At 32.7% G+C, this 19,343-nt stretch overlaps 1 protein-coding gene across 1 annotated transcript in view; it reads right to left on the bottom strand.

The window, feature by feature from the left end:
- LOC109603645 (dopamine receptor 1) overlaps positions 1 to 18,458 on the bottom strand; it is an 80,277-nt gene extending 61,819 nt beyond the window's left edge. Inside the window, exons 1-2 of the mRNA XM_049967726.1 lie at positions 18,334 to 18,458; positions 8,503 to 8,591 (exon numbers count right to left, since the gene is read on the bottom strand). Coding sequence (XP_049823683.1) covers positions 8,503 to 8,568 — 66 coding nt within the window. The 5' untranslated portion in view covers positions 8,569 to 8,591; positions 18,334 to 18,458. The remainder of the gene's footprint in view (positions 1 to 8,502; positions 8,592 to 18,333) is intronic.
- Positions 18,459 to 19,343: the final 885 nt, after the last annotated feature.

Genomic DNA, 19,343 nt, shown 5'->3' on the forward strand with positions numbered 1-19,343 from the left:
ACTATGGCTTCCATGGTGCCGGGTAGCACGCACCGCTTAGGTCCGTGAGTCGTTAGTACATGTTCCGATTTAAGCCGGCAAGGGCTTGCTCAGGTCAAGCCCCTTGCAAGACCTGAAATAACCCTTCGGGGTAGGAAACGTTCATATTTCAGTTATGTGCCTTTGGCTTGACCTATCGGAGAGATGTTTAGTTTCTGCCGGCATCCATCGCGTACTGTGACCCTGAAAAGAATTACCCCTATCGACCTTAACTACTTGCAAATAAGGCAGGAAGACCCTTTTTAAATTATATATTTATTAAACATAACGTCATACATGTAAGTAATGAAATTTTAAATGAAAGAAAAATAAGCTTAGAATATTAGGTGGAGATCAACATTTTAGAGAAATCACTTATATTATTTGCCAAGCAAGACTAATCTAATTGACTGGTTCAAACACATTTAATACTGCTTGATTTTGAGACTTAGATTTAGGTTTTTGCACCTCCTTACAATAGTACTTAAAGAAGTTCTTAGCACCTTGCCAATTACCCCGCTTCAAGATTTCATCCAGCTTCATCCCCTGTTCAAACCTGTACGAAGCCACTGCCGAACGGATAGACCCTGGACTCGTGCCAATGCCCAGGTCTTTGAAAATCGTCTTTAACCAGCCGGCGACCATTGCATTCGATGCCTCGGAGACTTTTCCTCTCGTCGTAATAAATAGCCTAATCAAGCCTGGCACCGCCTTGCGCCTCTCTGCTGACACTTCTATTAATCGCTTCACCCAAATCAAACTCTTGCTGTTTAGATTTTGACAGCTTCCACCCAGACTGTCGATGATCGGCCAAAAGGTAATAGACTCTCGCTGTGACACATAACTATTCGCATCTATGGCTAGAAGAGTGAGATCGTGAATGCGTCTCCCAGAAACTAACAGTAACAAAATCGCTGTGTGTTCGTTCCAGGTCTTAGCTGCTTCTCGATTACCTATCGCCTTAATCATTGATCTGACTAACGGGTGAGCACTCAACCGATTTTCACTACCTGGGTTGGCTAATGAGCTAACCACCGATTTCTATGTTAAAATAGTCCGGTAACTCAGCTTCCTTTCACTTGCTAAATACCCTAAGTATGAAGCAAACTGCTGACCCGACGGCTGGCTAGGCGGTACCTGGTTCTTAGCACACCACTTCGTCCATTGGCTCCAGGCGGAACCATATGTCTTCCACGTTGAACTCCTCCACGTCCATGACACGAGGTCTATGTTGGAGCTACTCAAGCCAGACACTAAATCGGCCCACCCCGTATCCGCCAAACCTCCAAACACAGGTCTTTCACGTTCTGGGGGGGGGCATTCCGGTCACCAGATCCACCAACGAGTGCTCCAGGTTCCGTAGTTCAAATGGAGCTGCCAGATTCCGCCAAAAGGTTCTCTCCCATCGAGGCGCCACGACCAGAAATACTCCTTTCGCTGAGTTCAAGCGGTGTAGAACCTCCGGAATCAATGGAGGTGGAGGAAACACCCAGGCTAGGTCCACTATCCAAGCCTTGCTGAAGGCATTGATGAATGCTGCTTCGCTGTCGCTCGCCTCCAACGTGACATATGCTTCGACTATCTTCGACCGGCTTGTGGCGAACAGATCTCTCTGTGATGTTCCCCACTTCTCGAAGACCAGTTGCGTCGCATTGCTCTTCAGGTGCCAGTCCGTGAGAGGCATTCCCCATGATAATCTGTCTGCCCAGCAGTTGTATATTCCTGGCTGGTAATAGGGAACCAGGTGAATTCGGGCTCGGTGACTCAGGATCAGGATCTCCTTGACTACCTCTTGCAGAACTTTGGATCGGATGCCTCCCTGCTTCCTGATGTAAGCCACTACAGTTTTGTTGCCGGACTGCAACATCACTGACCTGGCTCGGAGCCCCCTCTCGAATTCCCTGAGAGCTATCAACACGGTGTAAAGCTCCTTGCGATTTATGTGCTACTGGCTCTGCTTCTGCGACCACTGACCCGCTCTCGTCTCGCCATTCAGATAGAATCCCCAACCCTTCTCGGACGCGTCTGTTGTCAGAAATATTGTCGGGTGATTCTGGAATAAAGGACTCGTCAGGTGGAGATTCTGCTTCCACCAAATACAGTCGTTCACGGCAGGCGTCGTAATCGCCCTCTTCTCTTTCGGTTTGAACTCTGAGAGCTGCAGGACCGCTCTCTGCAGATTCCTCGAGAAGAGACGACCCAGTGGATTCACTATTGGTGCGAAGTTGAGCTGGCCCAGTAGCGACGTTCCTCTTAGCCAGTTCCATCTGTTCCCCGCTAAGATCCAGTCGATGACGCCCAGAATACGGACCTTCTTGTCCTCCGGCAAGATTTTCAAGTCCTTTTCGGTGTACCAGATGATTCCCAAGAACTCCAGATTTCTTGTCGGGGTGGTCACTGATTTCTTCAGATTCACTACCCAACCCAAATACCGAAGGCAATTTATTATTTGCTCCACGTGATCCCGCAGGATCTGAGGATCCTGGTGCACAATGAGAAAATCGTCCAAATATACTAAAACTCTTATTCCCCACTGACGAAAAAGATTTGCCAACCAGTTGCTGATTCTTGCGAATGTCAGAGGAGCCGTAGCCAGGCCAAACGGGAGGCATGTCATATTGTAGACTTGACCTTTGTACACTAGACATAGGTATCTCCAGTGACGCATGGCAATCGGCACGTGGAAATAAGCCTGAGAAATGTCTAACTCCACCATATAGACGTATCTTCTGAGGAACCGAGGAACCTGCCGTTGATTGACCAGGCGAAATTTGTGTGGCTTGAGATACTAATTTAAATTGAAGATCTGTCTTACTGACCCCTCCGACTTTGGGACTAGAAACATGGGCGATATGAATCCTTTTGACCACTTTGCCTTGGTGCTAGTGCTTGGTCTTCGAAATGAAGACGAATTAGATGATCTGTTTGAACTGCTCCTTTGGTCTCGAGACTGGATCGAGCTACCTGAGACACGACTTGGCTGGGGCCTGGAGTTGCGAAAACCTCCCCCTCTAGCAGCTTTTGAGGGAAAGTTCTGAAACTTTTGGTATGAGTAAAAGACTTTTTGAAAGCCTTGATCAAAAAACTTTAACAGAGTTTCCTCATCGAACAGGTGAGACTCAGAAGGAGGAATTTCAGCTAGCTTCACCGCAAGATGACTATCCTTGGGCTTAAATGTATACATCGGGATATTTTTGCGCAATCTTCTGCACTCCCTCGGAAAACTTCTGTCGCTGCTTAAGAAGACTATGCATGATCGTTCCTACCGTTTCTTCCGCTTTTTCTAGCATTGAATTAGCAAAGGATTGGGGCAGCAGGCTCTCCAACTGACTAATCACCTTGAGAGCATCAAATACCGACGAGGCTTGAAGTTTTTTCTGGACATCCTTGTATCTGATTCTATTCCAGCCTGGGGTACCCAGCTTCTGACACTCCAAGCCCTGCGCTTTGATTTCCGGAGTCGGTGGCGGCACTGCCGGCGCACTTTCCTTAACCTGAGGAACTAATGCCAGAGCTTCTAGGTCGACTGACGGCTTTTCTTGAATCGGCATTAAAGATGGTGCCTTCCAAGCTGCAGAATCGCCACCCAGTTCCTGCTCTGACTGGCTCTCTTCATCAGACTCATCTATACAATCGTCACTCCATTCAGGTTCGGCATCCCTGTTCTCCAACTTGTCCAGCAACACTTGGAACATGTTCTCCATTCTCTGCTCCACCATTGCAATCCTTGATCTCTTGGCCGACTTGCCCTGCAGATTCGAGCCCTTTCTTTTACCAACGAGGCTATCAAGGGCATCGTTTTCATCCTGTTCGTCCTCCGAAGAGTCTTCCTCCGGCCCTAGCAAGTGTGCCGCTTGCCTACAGGAAATAAACTGCTCTTTCAACGGCTTCAAGGCATGCAGAAATAGCTCTGCCTGACTTCCTGAACCCTTGATCCAGTTCACCACTGCCGAAGGGCTCATAATCGGGGTCCTACTGAAGGCCCAGTCCAGCATATCGACCTTGAAGTCCCGATACTGCTTTTCCGGCAAATCCTGAATTGACTGATTAAAGGCGCATGTAATTGCTACCATAGGTAGGGCAAATCTCAGCTTGTCGAGCACCTGGGGATCTATCTCGTTCCCAAAAACCTCTTCCTTGGAGAAATTAACCACCTTCCAACTTCTCCAGCCAACTGGCTCTTCCGCTGCCAGCTTCAATCTATCCATGATCCTGTCCTGTTCTTCAGTTTCAGCTGCTTCCTCTACCAACTCCTCCATCGTCACGAAGGCCGATTCTCGAACATCCATCTGTAATTTAGAAAGAAAGCCTGAAGACAGTGAGGGTTCTAAAGTGAGCCGCTTGAGAGAGAATGTCTACAAGCAGGAGTTTGTGTCATCAAACACAGTGAAACTGTGCTACACACCGAATCGCTCCGTTTTGTATGCTTTACCAGGATTGAACGCCGGTATCAGCAAAACCCCGAGCCGAGGGCTGCGGAGACACTCCTCGAGCCGTAGAGGCTGCTTAGCGGAGATTAACCGACGGCTGCGTCTCAACCTGAGCCTCCCAGGGAGAGCCGTCGCGGCTTCTCGAGCCTTGAGCTATGGCTGCGTACCAAAAGTACCGAGCCGTTACGTCCGCGGCTGCGTCTCGCAGGCCGTGAGAGCCACTGCTGCGGCTGACGACCCTCCATGTAACCTAAAAAACTTAAACACATAGCATGATATCTTACCTTTACTCCTGGTCTACAAGCACGGGTAATTCTTTTCACTTATAAATGATTAATTATTTAATAATTAATCTAATAATTAATTACTATTAAATAAGATTTACCAATCTTCGAACGTTACACAACGTTTGGGTACATACACTTCGGCCAGGACTGAGGCCAGAATTTGGTAACTTTGGGTAAATATGCGTGAAAGATACGGTAGGTAATCTCCGATGGGTCAAGCCAAAAGCACAGAACTGAAATAGAAATTATTGTAGTGTGCCAAATTCAGTGATAGTCTCTATCTATCTATCTATGTCTATCTCTCCCTGAAACATCAATTTGGAGTAAATGTGATCAAAAAATAACTTATCTTAAATCAACGACATTAGTTGAATCAAGGGCGAACCGAGAATCCAATGTTGTGGTGGTAAAATAACTCTTACAATTTTACGTATTTAATTGTTCCAACTTCCGTTCTTTGTGGGAGATTATTTTCAAAATCAGGTCTAATATTATCGGATCAACGAACCAGACTTAAAAGTAAAATCAATATTGTTCCTAAATTATTATAATTTATATGTATTGTTTAGTTTTTATGTATTTTATTATTTTTAATTAAATTTTAAATAAAATTATTTTATGCTATTTTTTTTTCAATAAATTTATTTGTTGAGTCATTGAGTTTTTTTATAATGGTAAATAAATAATTTATTTCACAAAAACGTTTTTTGTTCTATTAATTAGTTTATGAGTTAGTGTGCTAAGAGTGATGCTACTTTTGTTATTTTCAAAACCAAAAAAAAAAATTTCGTGTTTTAATTTTACACTGCTTCTTGATAGAAAAAATACCGTTCAAGCGAACCAATTGGTTGAAAAGTGTTATGGGGACTCCGCTCCATCAGAAACAACAATAAAACGTTGGTTTGCTAACTTCAAACGTGATCATAGAGACACCGATGATGCAGAACGCAGTGGACGTCAAAATGAGGCGGGAACATCAGAAAACATCAAAAAAATCCATAAAATCGTTTTTAATGATCGAAAAGTGAAGTTGCGTAAATTAAATGACATCGTAAAGATATCAAAAGAGAGTGTTGGCTTTATATTGCATGAGCATTTGACTATGAGAAAGCTCTGTTCAAAGTGGGTGCTGCGTTTGTTCACTATTGACCAAAAATGAAAACGTGTTGATGATTCTGAGCAATCTTTGGTCATGTTTCAACGTAACAAACCAGATAATTTATAAATTATTTATAAATTATCTAAGAATCTGGACTAATATACTTAAATAAAAAAAATAAAAAATAACTTTTTCTATCAAGTAATTAACAGTTTAGTTAATTTATGAAAAAGCTTAAACAAAGAAAAACTATAAAATATTTATTTAATTTAAATGTATTGAAATTTATAACACTTTTTTTCGGGATAATATATTTACATTTCTCCGATATTTAAATGACACATTTAAAGAGAAGACTTTTAGTTTCTGGGTCGGCAAATACGACTCGCATATTTGCATATCTTTAAGGGAAGTTTTAAGGGCGAAGACGGAGTGTGTACACCAACTCAGGTGGACGAGCAAAAACGACAAGTTTAATAAAAAAGGAAAAAAGAACGTAAAACCGATCCGCTGATGCTTTGAGTCGGAATTTTTGTGTAGGTCGAGGTCGAAATTATTCGTCTATATTGACTTTGTGATGTTATAATTTAATGAAGTAAAAACATCAAGCAGAATCTTAAAGTTTAATGAACCATTTGACTGAAAACGGTGTTCGTTTGTTTTTGGTAAGAAAAAAGGTTTGCGTGTGTATAAATTAATGACGTCCCCGAAGGTATTTCTGGAAGTCGTTTGCTCACCTGAATGACTGAATGACGATTGTCTGGTGTGCGGCGAAATCGTTAAATTTTGGAGGGCCCCGTCACAAATTGAATTTGTCGTAACGCTTGATGTACGATTCGAAACTTGCTAAGCTTTTAAGTAAATTGTATCTTGCAGAGCTTGGGCCCTGTAATAAATTTAATGTCAAAGCACTGTTGTTTGTTTCCTACCCCCTTAAAGTATTTGTCAGTCTCAAGTTTGCACGTCTAGTAATTAATCCGTACACGAAAATGTTGTCTTAATATTTTTTAAAAATAAAAATTTTCCTCTGTTGTCCAACGCAAATGGATTTTGAACGTACGAGGGTCCAAGTTTCCTGCGGATATGGGTGAGTTTATGATCGACAAGTTCGCCGAAATAACTTTTGTGTGAGAGCACTCCGAGCCGACGGAAATGCTGCGTCGAATCATTCGGATTGACTCGATCGCAAAACGGTTTTTGCATTTCGAACTTTATTGGTAATATTGGAAATCGGAACTTCATTGTGTGCTTGTGACACGTTTTATTACTCTAACTTTAAAACGGTCCAACTGCCTTGAACTTTCCCAAAATATCATCTAAATAAATTTGTTATTGTATTATATAATACATATTATATTAAATAATTTATTCACCATAAACTGTCAAAATTCAATGAAATACGACCGGAGACAAAATCCTACAAAGAAAAAAAATTATGAATACTCTAATAAATAATAAAAACAATAATATTTTAACACATAACGAATAAAATAAACATAAAAAATTAATGTAAAAAATAAAAGCTATAAATAATAATAACCATAATAAATATGTTAAATTTGATGAAAAGTCAAAATTCAATAAATTATAAACTGCGTAAATAACTTTCCTGAAAAATCCCCTTGTCACTGAAATAAACAGGCAATAATTGCCTCGTTCGCCCAGTTTAAACAGTTTGTCAAAAAATTAAGGGGATAAATTAGTATTAAATTTAATTTACTACCCCAGAATTCGTGGTGTTTGGTATTTTAATTATCATTCCCCGTAAAAAGTTTGTTGCTGCTGTGACATGTCAGTTTTCGGGAGTTTAATTCTAGTCATTATTGATTATTATGAGCTAAAACAACATTGTATTTATAATACAACAAAAGCTTATTATGTTTCGAACACATTAGGATTTATTTTCTCGTCGTTAACACAGTGCACCTAAAACTGGGTTATTAACTTTTGAAAGTAACTTAAATTTTAGTAGCGTGATGAAATCATTTGCAAAAAACACAGTATATGCATAACAGTAAAGTTTAAAATTACACGATGCAAATTTGAAATAATTGTGGATAATTTGTTGAACACAAAAGTGTATTTAATTTATTAAATTAAATTATGTTGATTAAAAAAATAAATTTATTCTCAATCATAACAAAATTTTATCTTTTTTCATATAACAAAATATATAAATACGTTTGTAATAATAACTGTTGAATTGAAAATATTTTTTGCTTGAAATATTTTGTGACAAAAATTTTATTTGATGTGAATTTATATAATGGATTTTTTTAATAACAAACATAGTCCTTTTTATTTATTTGTCGAAATATATATTTTTTTAATTATATATTTAGTTTTTCTAAATTAAAATTGATTTCGTTTCTAATATCACATAAAGGATTAAATCAAGTTTTGACAATTTTGACAATCTTTGTACGAAATTAAAACTATGTCACGAAAACGTCGCGTTTTATTGGCTCGTAAAATATACGAAGAATTGGAGTGAATTAACGATAGCGAGATAAACCCATCGAATTTACAATTTGTTCGTCAAGATCCGATGTAAATGTAATTCAAAACGTTTCTTGTACCGATCCTCAATTGGTATATTGAGAATTGATTTCAGCAAAAGAACTACGTAAATATTATTATAAACGAAAAAATTATAAAAAAAACTCACCCCAAACTCGACTGACTCCATATTTTGGCCCAAAATGTTGTCAGTATTATTCTCCATCGTCTCCATGTTTCAGGCACATTTCACTCCATCTGAAATCGAAAATTTCAGACATTAGACAAAAAAACAATAAAAATTTGATCTATACGATTGCGTTTGAATTATTTATAACCCAGAGACAAAAACAATACTTGTATATACTCATTGACATAGAAAACAGATAATATAGACCAGTGATAAATTTTAACAAAATTTGGTATATCTAAGTGAGTTTGAGAGAAAAATAATTATTGGCTTAAAGATTTGTAGAAATTGCCAAAATATTCTAGTAGATGTCGAACGTCTTAGAATCTTTTGCTTTACAATCAACCGTTCAATTGACAATGAGTGCTTCTATTGACAATTCGATTTCGTCCTCAAAGATTGTAAACGACTATATTTTTGGAATGGAATGAGATCGTTTTATTAATGAGCAAGATTTTCATATTCATCATCGATTGAACGATGATCGATCCAGTCCTGCACATTAAACATGACCATATCATTAGATTAACACCAAAGTAAGTCAGTGAGTGTGGAAGTTTGTTCCATTATTAAATATAGTGACCTATATATTCAACATTTTAGTTGGAGTTTTTTAAATCATTTACCCTGTATTAGCTAAAAGAATACACAAAATATCAACGAAATCTGATTCCGAGATCTATTTTCTATGTCGCTAAATATAATGTGTGTAGGTTTATTTAATATTAAAATTAAATCAATTTTGTCGAAAACAAAGTTGGCTTTAAACTATTTCTAATATTATTTTTTGGTTTCTGTTCAGTGAAAATGTATGCAACGCTCATTTGAATATTTATTAATTCGAACAAAAGCATTCTGATGTGAACCGAAAGCTGCATTATAAGCTCAAAAATAATCATTTCTCTTTGATAGTAACATAATAAAGGAATAAATTAATGAAAATATCCATAAAAGAATTGTTAGATAAATGGCTTTTGAACATTTTCGTTTAACTCTCGAAAATAAATCAGCAGGCAATACATTATCGCGTCCAAGTTTTGTGGAGTTATCATTAATCAAAACTTTATTAAGTGCATAAATCATCAATCACTATTAAGTCGAAATAGACTAAGATCCTTGTTAATTTATTCAATATGGCAATAAATTCCTCATAAAATTGATATAAATCACCACAATTAACCAGGTTGCTATATTTTATTCATTCTTAAATAAAATAGACAAATTACTGTTTCAATTTTATATGATAAATGTAATTGAAAGTAACTTTAAAAATGTAAAATTAAAATTAATTCGTCGGCAAATAATTGTATGAAACAAAGAGAGCTAAATTGATTAACAATTTGCATTTTAAACCATCAATTATTTCAGACTAATGTATTATCAGACAATCGTAAAATTTAATTAGAGGACATCAAAAAATTGGCGACCGTTAAAGTAAACAGTAATTAACTGAAATCGAATATAGTTACAAGAGAATGTTTATTTTTTTTGTGTATCGGCGGATATTACAGATGTTATCTGTAATATTGTATTTTTTAAAAGTGCTTTCTGCATTTTAGCAAAAACGATTTTTATATTGCACTGGGGACGAAACAAACTGGAAATTTGTCGTTTTTGAATCAAATTTTTATATTCATTGGCTCGAAAACTCCTGATACCTTATCTTAGTTTTATATTAAAATGGTAAAATTGTAAATTTCCCATATGACTTAGTAAAATTGACGAATGCAGAATAAAATGTGAATTCGCCATCCAAATAATGGAGAAAAATAATGTTATAATATATATAATCTTATGCATCGATGACAAGTAACAAGAGTGTGTTGTGACACTTGATAAAAAATTAAATTGCTTTATAATCGTGCAATTAAAATTTAAATTAAGAGTGACGTAAATTTGCATATACTCTAATTTAACACGTAATTTAGTTATGAACTGTTCCTAGAAAACAACGTAAAACACAATCAAATTTTAAGTGGATGAAAATACATTTACTGTTTTATCAAAAGTGTGTTAATTTCAATTGTAGTATTTTCTGACATAAAGAATGAGACATAATCTAGATGTAGTTAAATTATAAATGAAGCTACATTTGTTATGGCATAGAAGAATATAAAGAACTAGTAACTGCAGATCTGTCTGCATTCATAACGTAATTTTCAAAAACTTCATTATTAAAGTAACCCAAAAAACTTAAATAATGTTAAATAAATTTTGAGAAGTATGTCATACATTTCTTTAAACATCTACAAAAAGTTAATATTTATTATTTTAATTATTAAATGAAAAATAATCTAAATGACGGTGTAGAATGTAATTTTAAAGACACTTAATCACTAGTCAACATATCTGTTTAATTTTTTTCATACATTCAGATTAATTTCTTGTATACGTTCTCTATTTTCACCATGTTCAGTTCCTAAATTAAAAAATATAAAACCAGAAAATGCATTTTTAAGGGAAATATTGACACCTATAAAATAGTTTTAAAATTATTTAAAATGTTTAACTACTTTTTACATAATTGCAAATTATCTTGCTTTCTAGAAAACTAAAAACAATAACGTTAAATGTCAACCACAACCAAAATCGTACGCTTTTTGTTTGTACATAAATTCATCATATTTCTGCATCCGCTTATTGATTTGAGAGATTAAAACAGTGTAGAAACAGTGTTTGCTTAAGTGTTCAAATGTAGTCTAATAGTAATAGAAAGCTAGTGGAAATTTATTATAACTGTGTCATAACAGTATTATTCAGACTTCGTTTATGTGAATTTATAAATACACTGCACTCGCAGACATTAAAACTTGTGGTGTGATTATTTTTACAATCAATTTAATGGTTATAAACCGTCACAATAAAATTTTAATTAAATTTATGTTTTTTTTTATAAATATAAGTTTATTTGGGATTTTTTTAGTCTTGATAGAACTTTAACTATAGTCAAAAGTAATTCGCGTCCATCTTTGCTGGTTATTAATAAAAGTTTATCAGACAATCCATAATCAAAACCTTCAAACCATCAAAATACTGTTATCCCCATGTACTGTTATTTTTAAAAATATTACATAATATATAGTCATGGCATGCAAATATGGCAATTGAATATTCTTGATCGAATATTCTCGTCCTTTCGTAGGTTTTAGGCGGCACCGCACTGTTTACATAAATTATCAGTTCAATGTTATTTTTCCCCTGAAATCGGAGTCCACGCGAAATCGCCGGGTATTAAGTCAACACTCCGTCGGCAAGGACCCTCGGCTAGAAATCGGGATCGGGAAAGATTTCGGTTTGTTCCTTGAGAAAATATTTGATGATCCAAACCGGATGTTTACCATGATTTCCATTCCACAACAACAAATTTAGCAAATCGCGCGTGTAGGGGAATTAAATTTAAGACGGGGATTATGAAATATTCAGGCACAGGTAAATGCGGTCATGAATTAAATTGTTCGGGGAATATTTGAGATCGCGCCACCGAAATGACTTCGTGTTTGCACGGTAACAAAATTTAATGAATTACACTCACGTTTTTGGACTGTTCACTTACAGTTTAATCAAATATTTACGTTGTCACAAAAGGACTGTCGCCGTTTTATTGGCTAAACGGAATTTACATATGAACTGCTGGTTAAATATTAATGTTTAATGTCGCACTGTTTTATATATAGTCAACTCAATTTGCGACAAACGGCCGGTGAAAAAACTAAATCAAAGACAGATTTTACTTTTGAAATATAGAAGGTATAGAGTGTGGAAATTCACCTCCATAAATTTTTTTTCATGTCATAATTCTAGGTATAACTGTCTCGTTAAAATATGTGCTGAATTACTCTGGCGCATCCATCATTTTATTATTATTATTATCATTTTCACAACTCCACCATTTTTAATCATGTATGTCATATTTGATCACGATTCGCCAAAATTAAAGATTAAACCAAGAAATTTATTTCTTCGCCTAAAAATGATTTTGAATTCGTTACAACACGTTAACAAAACGAAATTCTTTCCAAGTCTTAATGTTCATTTATTTATATTTTTAATTTTAATTTATAATTATATTTTCTAATTTTTATTTATAATTTAAAAATAAATATATTTTTATAAAACATTTTCGTACTTTCATCACTTTTTATTAGTTCATCGCATTTGATATTGACAAGTGCTCTAAACTAATTTGAATTTGTTTCAGTAAGTTTTCAAGTCTTACAAGTAAGGAATATTTTTGCACGTTCACTATTTTTTATAATTCACATTTAATGAAAGTAAAAATATAAATTTTTATTTCTGTTCTCGTAAATAATCCTAATCTCCTTTATAATTTAACAAAATATTTTTGCACATTCACCAATTTTTATTAGTTTGTCGCATTTATTTTTATTAATTGGCGCATTCGCCCATTTTAAAATTTATGATTATAATAAAAAATTATTTTTGTTTTCGAGATTCATTTACAATGTGAATTATCTGAAACAACTGTAAAAATTAAAATTGTCGTAAAAAACATAATTTATTTTCTAAATTTAATTTAAATATTACTATCTATTTTTAATTAGCATTATCTTTCCACTTTTAGTTTGTAATGTTAAATTTAAAGTAAATTTTAATTCCCAACATTTTCACAATTTCACTATTATATATTAATTTATCATATTTTGTCTTGTTTTGTAATTTTAAAATACACCATGTCTCATTAGTTGGTTGGATTTGACATTGAATGGTGTGTCACCTAAGATTAAAATTTAAGATTAAAAGCATTAAAGAAAATATATGAATTGAAATTGTCTTCAAGTCTTACAAGTAAACATGGACCATTTTTGCACATTCACTATTTTTCATTATTCACATTTGATGAAAGTATTAAGAATAATACATTCATTACTGTTCTTGCAAATAATCCTAATCTCAATTTAGGTTAACTAATATTTTCTTTAATTTCAATTTTAATTTTCAATTTCAAATTTAATTTAAATTACAATTCACACCGTAAATATTAATATAACAAAGTATTTTCACACATTCATTATTTTTATTAGTTTGTCGTATTTAATTTTATTAGTTGGTGCATTCACCCATTTTTAAAATTTATGCTTATAATAAAAAATATTTTTATTCTCGAGATTCATTTACAATGTGAATTATCTGAAACAACTGTAGAAATTAAAATCGTCGTAAGAAAACAATTTATTTTCTAACTTTAATTTAAATATTATCTATTCTATCTATATATTTTTAATTAGCATTATTCTTTCTAATTTGTAATTTTAAATTTAAAGTAAATTTTAATCTCCAACATTTTTGCAATTTCTCTATTATATATTAATTTGTCATATTTTGTAATATTAAAATACACCATTTCTCACTAGTTGGTCGCATTTGACATAGAATGAAGTGTCACCTGTTTAAAATTAAAGATTAAAAATAGCATACCTGCGCTCGAAAATATTTTTTTTCCTGAATTAGCCACGTGAAAAAGTGCATAAAGTGAATATAGGAAATGAAATCATCCCAACTCCGACCGTTCATCCAGAAATACAGATGTGACCTGGAAACATGTAAATTACCAGACACGAAATAAAGTATTTGTAGACTCGTTCACCGCATAAACCATTCAATTTCGACGGCTTTATTCATTCATGAACACGAATGAAAAGGGACGATAAAAGAAAACCGACCTGTATGTTTTTCATGTACTTAGTAGACTACATTTGTTTTCGAATTATGGATCTACGTAATATGTAAAGTGGAGTGGTAGACAATATTTAACGAATTATTGGAGAGCGATAAAGTTTAGTGAAGTACAATGATAGTTTCTCTGTGACAAATGGTTAATATAACAGTCCGACGTGAATTTAATTCATTTAGTTTGAAACATCGTGCTAATATTGTTAATTGAGAAGATTATTTTAGCGGCGCTCAAATATTACCATTCCATTCAGTTCTCTATATAATAACCGAATACCACAACTACAGCTACATGTAATCTGAGAAATTTTAATATTGTGTGTATGTTATTCCTGTTCAAATAAATATTTATACAATGTTAATAATAGTTCAGAGAAAATATTGTTGACTAAAAACGTATAATATTTAATTAAATTGTGGTATTACCACAATCAAACACAACAAGGAATAACCAATCATATTTCCAATTCATAATGCAAAAACTATTTAAGACAAAATTACGAAAGTACGGAAGTTTCAAAACAAAACAAAAAAACTTAACAGGATTTTCTTCAACTTCTATAAATCTAAAGTTGGGACGTTTCTGTGAAATCCTTTTAGAAAATTGTGGTAAAACGTAATATTAAACTAATGAATAGAAATAAATTGCCTCTTTATTGCTTAAAGAATGAGTTGCATTGCATTTTCGGGCTGTGCATTTTAACGTGTTTTACGGTACAATGCCTTTTTTATGACTTATGGGATTACGTGATTGCAAAACGAACAAATTTTAATTACAGCCCCCATAAATTTCATTATTCTACGACTTAAATTTTATTATTTATTGTTTAATCAGTATAAGTTTATCTTTCTGTAAAAAATAAGATTTTAAAAAAATTAGAATAGAAAAGACGTCTTCGAGTTAAACTATTAATAATTTATTTGGCGGCCGCTGCTGTATATTTATTCCATTCTTTTTAAAATGACAATTTTGTTCTGTTTTCAATTTTATTTTGTATTATATTATATTTAAGTAAAACAAAGCCGTTCAATTTTGTATTAGATTACGACTGGTCTATTTGACTTGAATATAATATTTCACAATAACCGTGAAAAAAATTACGAATACGTTTGAAAGATTAGGTAATGCGATAGAAATAATGTGACAACACGAGTCGTTTCGTTTCCATAATTTCCCAGATACGTTTCTATTCAAATAGGATTTTTTTTTGGGTTCGTTGAAATGTGTTCGACAGGATTCCAGCTCCGATTTATGGTTGGATTATTCACGTCTCGTCCTAGCCATATTTTCACTTTTGTCGGACAGACGAATCTTTGAATATGTTACTTTTTACCGATTTTTGTTTGTTCATATTTTACCTCAAACTATTATTAATAAATGGTGATCACTTACTAGTGACAAACTGGCTACAATTAAAAATAGCACAGGCATAAATACCCGTTCAGCAAAAACATTAGCATATTCTTAACACAGGCCCATTGTTACTTTCATTCACCGAGAAAAATTGACTCGACAATAAAAGATCGCGTGTTTGACGCTAGTTACGAAGGTGTTTTTTACGAAATTAAATAAACGACCTGATGTTCTGTTCGCCAACCCCCCAAAAAAGTCGATATTTACTCGTTCTCGAGCCGCTTACAGAAATATTTCTATGATGTATTAAATTAACAAGCAATCATCGCCTATTACTGTGATTATGAAGCGATAAATCCAAAAGATTTAATGAAAACCAGATAAAACGAAAATTGCCTCCATCAATTTATACGGAACTTAAAACGATACAAGAGAATTTCCGTTTCAAGTTTTTCGCCGGTCAAATCCAATTTCACCCCTAATTTGTTAATGATCGAACGAACCGAAATCTAATTAAACCCTTTGTGTTTGTTCCATGAGTAAAATACCTGAGTATTATTTACAGGGGCAAGAAGAGATATTTTCATTGGGATTATCTTAATTCATCATTCGACCTTTTTTCTTTCATTTTTTTTTTTTCTTTTTGATTTGTCTCACTTTTATTATAGGAACAGCCGCAAAGGGGAAGGAAAATAATTGAATCTTAATTCACCATTGACCGAAAATCATTGCCAGTTTATATCCCAATCAGTTGCGACATATGGGCCAAATAAGTCAAATCGAAAGACATTTATGAAGGAATCGGCCGAACAAAACCCTAATTCCAAATTGATGGGTATTCTCGGGCGAACCGGATATCCGGCATATCAATCTTTATGATGGGCCTTTCATATCCGCAGGTTTGGCACTGGACAGGGGGATTAGTGTCGATGCAGATAAAACTTGTTGATATGTCCCGATTCAATGTGAAAATCAATTAACATTAAGGTGTTTCAGTGAAGGAAAAGGCCAAATGCTTTTGAATTGGGTTAATCCCAAAAACATTATTTAGAAATGTGACATGAAATCAATGTTTCATAGATTTTTTTTATTGTAACTAAGTATATTAAATAAAGATATAAATTTTACACATGTAATCACTATAATAGTTATAATTAATATAATTTTATAGTTGATATATAAAATGTAATAAAGTTTATGTAAGTAACATTTATACATAGATCTTTTGTTAAATATATTCATCGTATCAAACATCACAAAATTAGCAATAATAAATTATAGTACGTCATAAAATAATATTTTGTAATTTTTAAAAAATTATAAAATATGAAATTTGACATAATCAATATTGCAAAACCACTGTTGGCAACTAAAGAATACCAGCAATAGGTGAACCGTTAATATTTTCCTGATTTTTAATATTCATACCCATGACAAAGCTGTAATATACGGAAAATCGTAAAGCTGCAATAGAAAAATAGAAGTTTCTGAAAATAAGTGCAATTGGATGATCTTGCGATATATTTTTTAACTTGTGGATCATTATATGCTTTTATTATATCATATTTCAAATATTAATATTTTCATGTACTTCCTACATTGTGATATGACTGATTAAACATTTAATCAATTTTATTAAAATGAAAAATTGAATATTATTTTAATAATATAAAACTAATAATACATAATTAAATATTGAATTTACTCAGTGAAGATGCGCATTCACCAAAATACAAATTTAATAATTATTATTCCACAATTTTAATCATATATTGCTTATTTTGTTTAAACTTTGGAAGTAATGCCCTGCAATATATGTTTATTGTTTTTCAATTTAAATAAATAATCTTGTCACACCTATTTTTAAAATACTCGCTTTTAATTAATAATAATGAAATCAAATTCAACATTCAAAATGGTATTCATTAAAAACTTTAATTCACTTTGAACTTAATTATATTTCACATATTCACAGTTCATAATTATATTGCCTGTTAAATTATTTGAAATAGACGCCACTCTTAATTAAAATTTCACAACTTTAATTGCATGAACAAAAATTAATTTTGTGTTTTTTTTGCACAACAAACATCCATTTTAATATATATTAAACATACTGGTTCAAAACGAGCACATTTTTTAATACTTTAGTTTTAATGTTGTATTTAAATTTTTAATTTTTATTGTAAATTTACATTCTAATTTTGGTTAGTTTGAAATGCATTACAAATTTCATTTCACAATTTAAAACATTATATTTATAGAAAACAAAACCTTTTAATTTTATATAAAATTACATTTAACAGTAACTTTTTTCAATAACTGAATGAAAAGTTTTCTTAACGATATGGATTTATTTCCACAACACCCATATATGTATATTTTTACATACATATTAATATTTAATCTATATTTAATTAAATTTTCTGTAATATTTTTAATATTTACTACATAATTAATTATATATTTAATTAATTTTTGGGGAAACAAAAATGTATTTTCAATTGCTGGCATAATTGTTATACTATTTTATAAATTAATTAAATATTTAACTTAATTTTTAAAAAACCGACGCGTTCACAAAAATACAAAATGCGAACAAACAAGTTAAATATTAAAATTTAATAATAATAATAATTTATATGGGATTAAATTAATTTTTTATCGGAAACTAAACGTGCGCATTCGCCAAAATTTACCTTAATCATAAAAAATATTAAACGAAATATATTTTTTTTATATTTAAATTTCATGATCAAAATTACCTAAATGTATTTCAATTTGTTACCAGCTTTTCCAAATTATCGATCTAACGATAAATTCGTCATCGAACTTTCTAAACTCCACGAACTGTCTGTCTGTCTGTTTATCTTGGAAATGCGGAAAAATAATAAAAAAAAAAATTCCAGCGACACACCAAATCCGAAAAGTTTGTACCGGACAAGAGTAAAACTTGAAAACTTGTGTTGGGATCGCGCTCCAAAACAGCGGTTTGTTGCGCCCACTTACGTTCACTCGGTCACGGTCGCAACACGACTGGCGGCGGCGGCGGCGGCTTCACCGGCGGCACAGTTCACCTGCTGCTCCCGCAGAACGGCACACTTTGCCTATTTTTTTCTTCTGGCAAAATTCGCTGGTGATTTATCTTTTTTTAGTTTCTACCATCATTACTGTTCGCATTCACCAAATATTTAACAACTAATTTAAAAAAAAAAATAAAAAGCTTATAACGTTTATTTAATTATATTAATTCATATTATATGTATGTATATTATATTTTTTGTTTATTATGATACTTGAGTACTTTTCAAATATATTAAATTATAAAATGTAAATAAAATGATATTTGAATTAATTCAAAACAATATAAAATAATACTTGTAATTATTAAATTTAAGTAATCAATAATTCATTAATTATTAAATACAACTCATATAAAATGTAATTAAAAATATTCAAATACGTACAATTTAATCAATATATTTAAATTTAGTCAACATCAATTAATAGAATAATTTTTTTCAAAAATTACACAATAAATATACAATATATAAATAGTTGGATGCGTCTGAAGAAAATTCAATTCATATTATTGTTTATTTTGATTAAATTTAAAATTTACAATAGAACATAAATTTTATATTTTAATCAAATAATACATAACATATTGTTAACTTGAACTACCAACAAAATTAATTTTAATTTCTATTCGTATAGTTTATTAGTTGTAGTACAACTCAATTAATTTTAAAAATAATAATTATTGATCAATATA

This window comes from Aethina tumida, chromosome 5, assembly GCF_024364675.1.
Source record: "Aethina tumida isolate Nest 87 chromosome 5, icAetTumi1.1, whole genome shotgun sequence".
Taxonomy (NCBI): Eukaryota; Metazoa; Arthropoda; class Insecta; order Coleoptera; family Nitidulidae; genus Aethina; species Aethina tumida.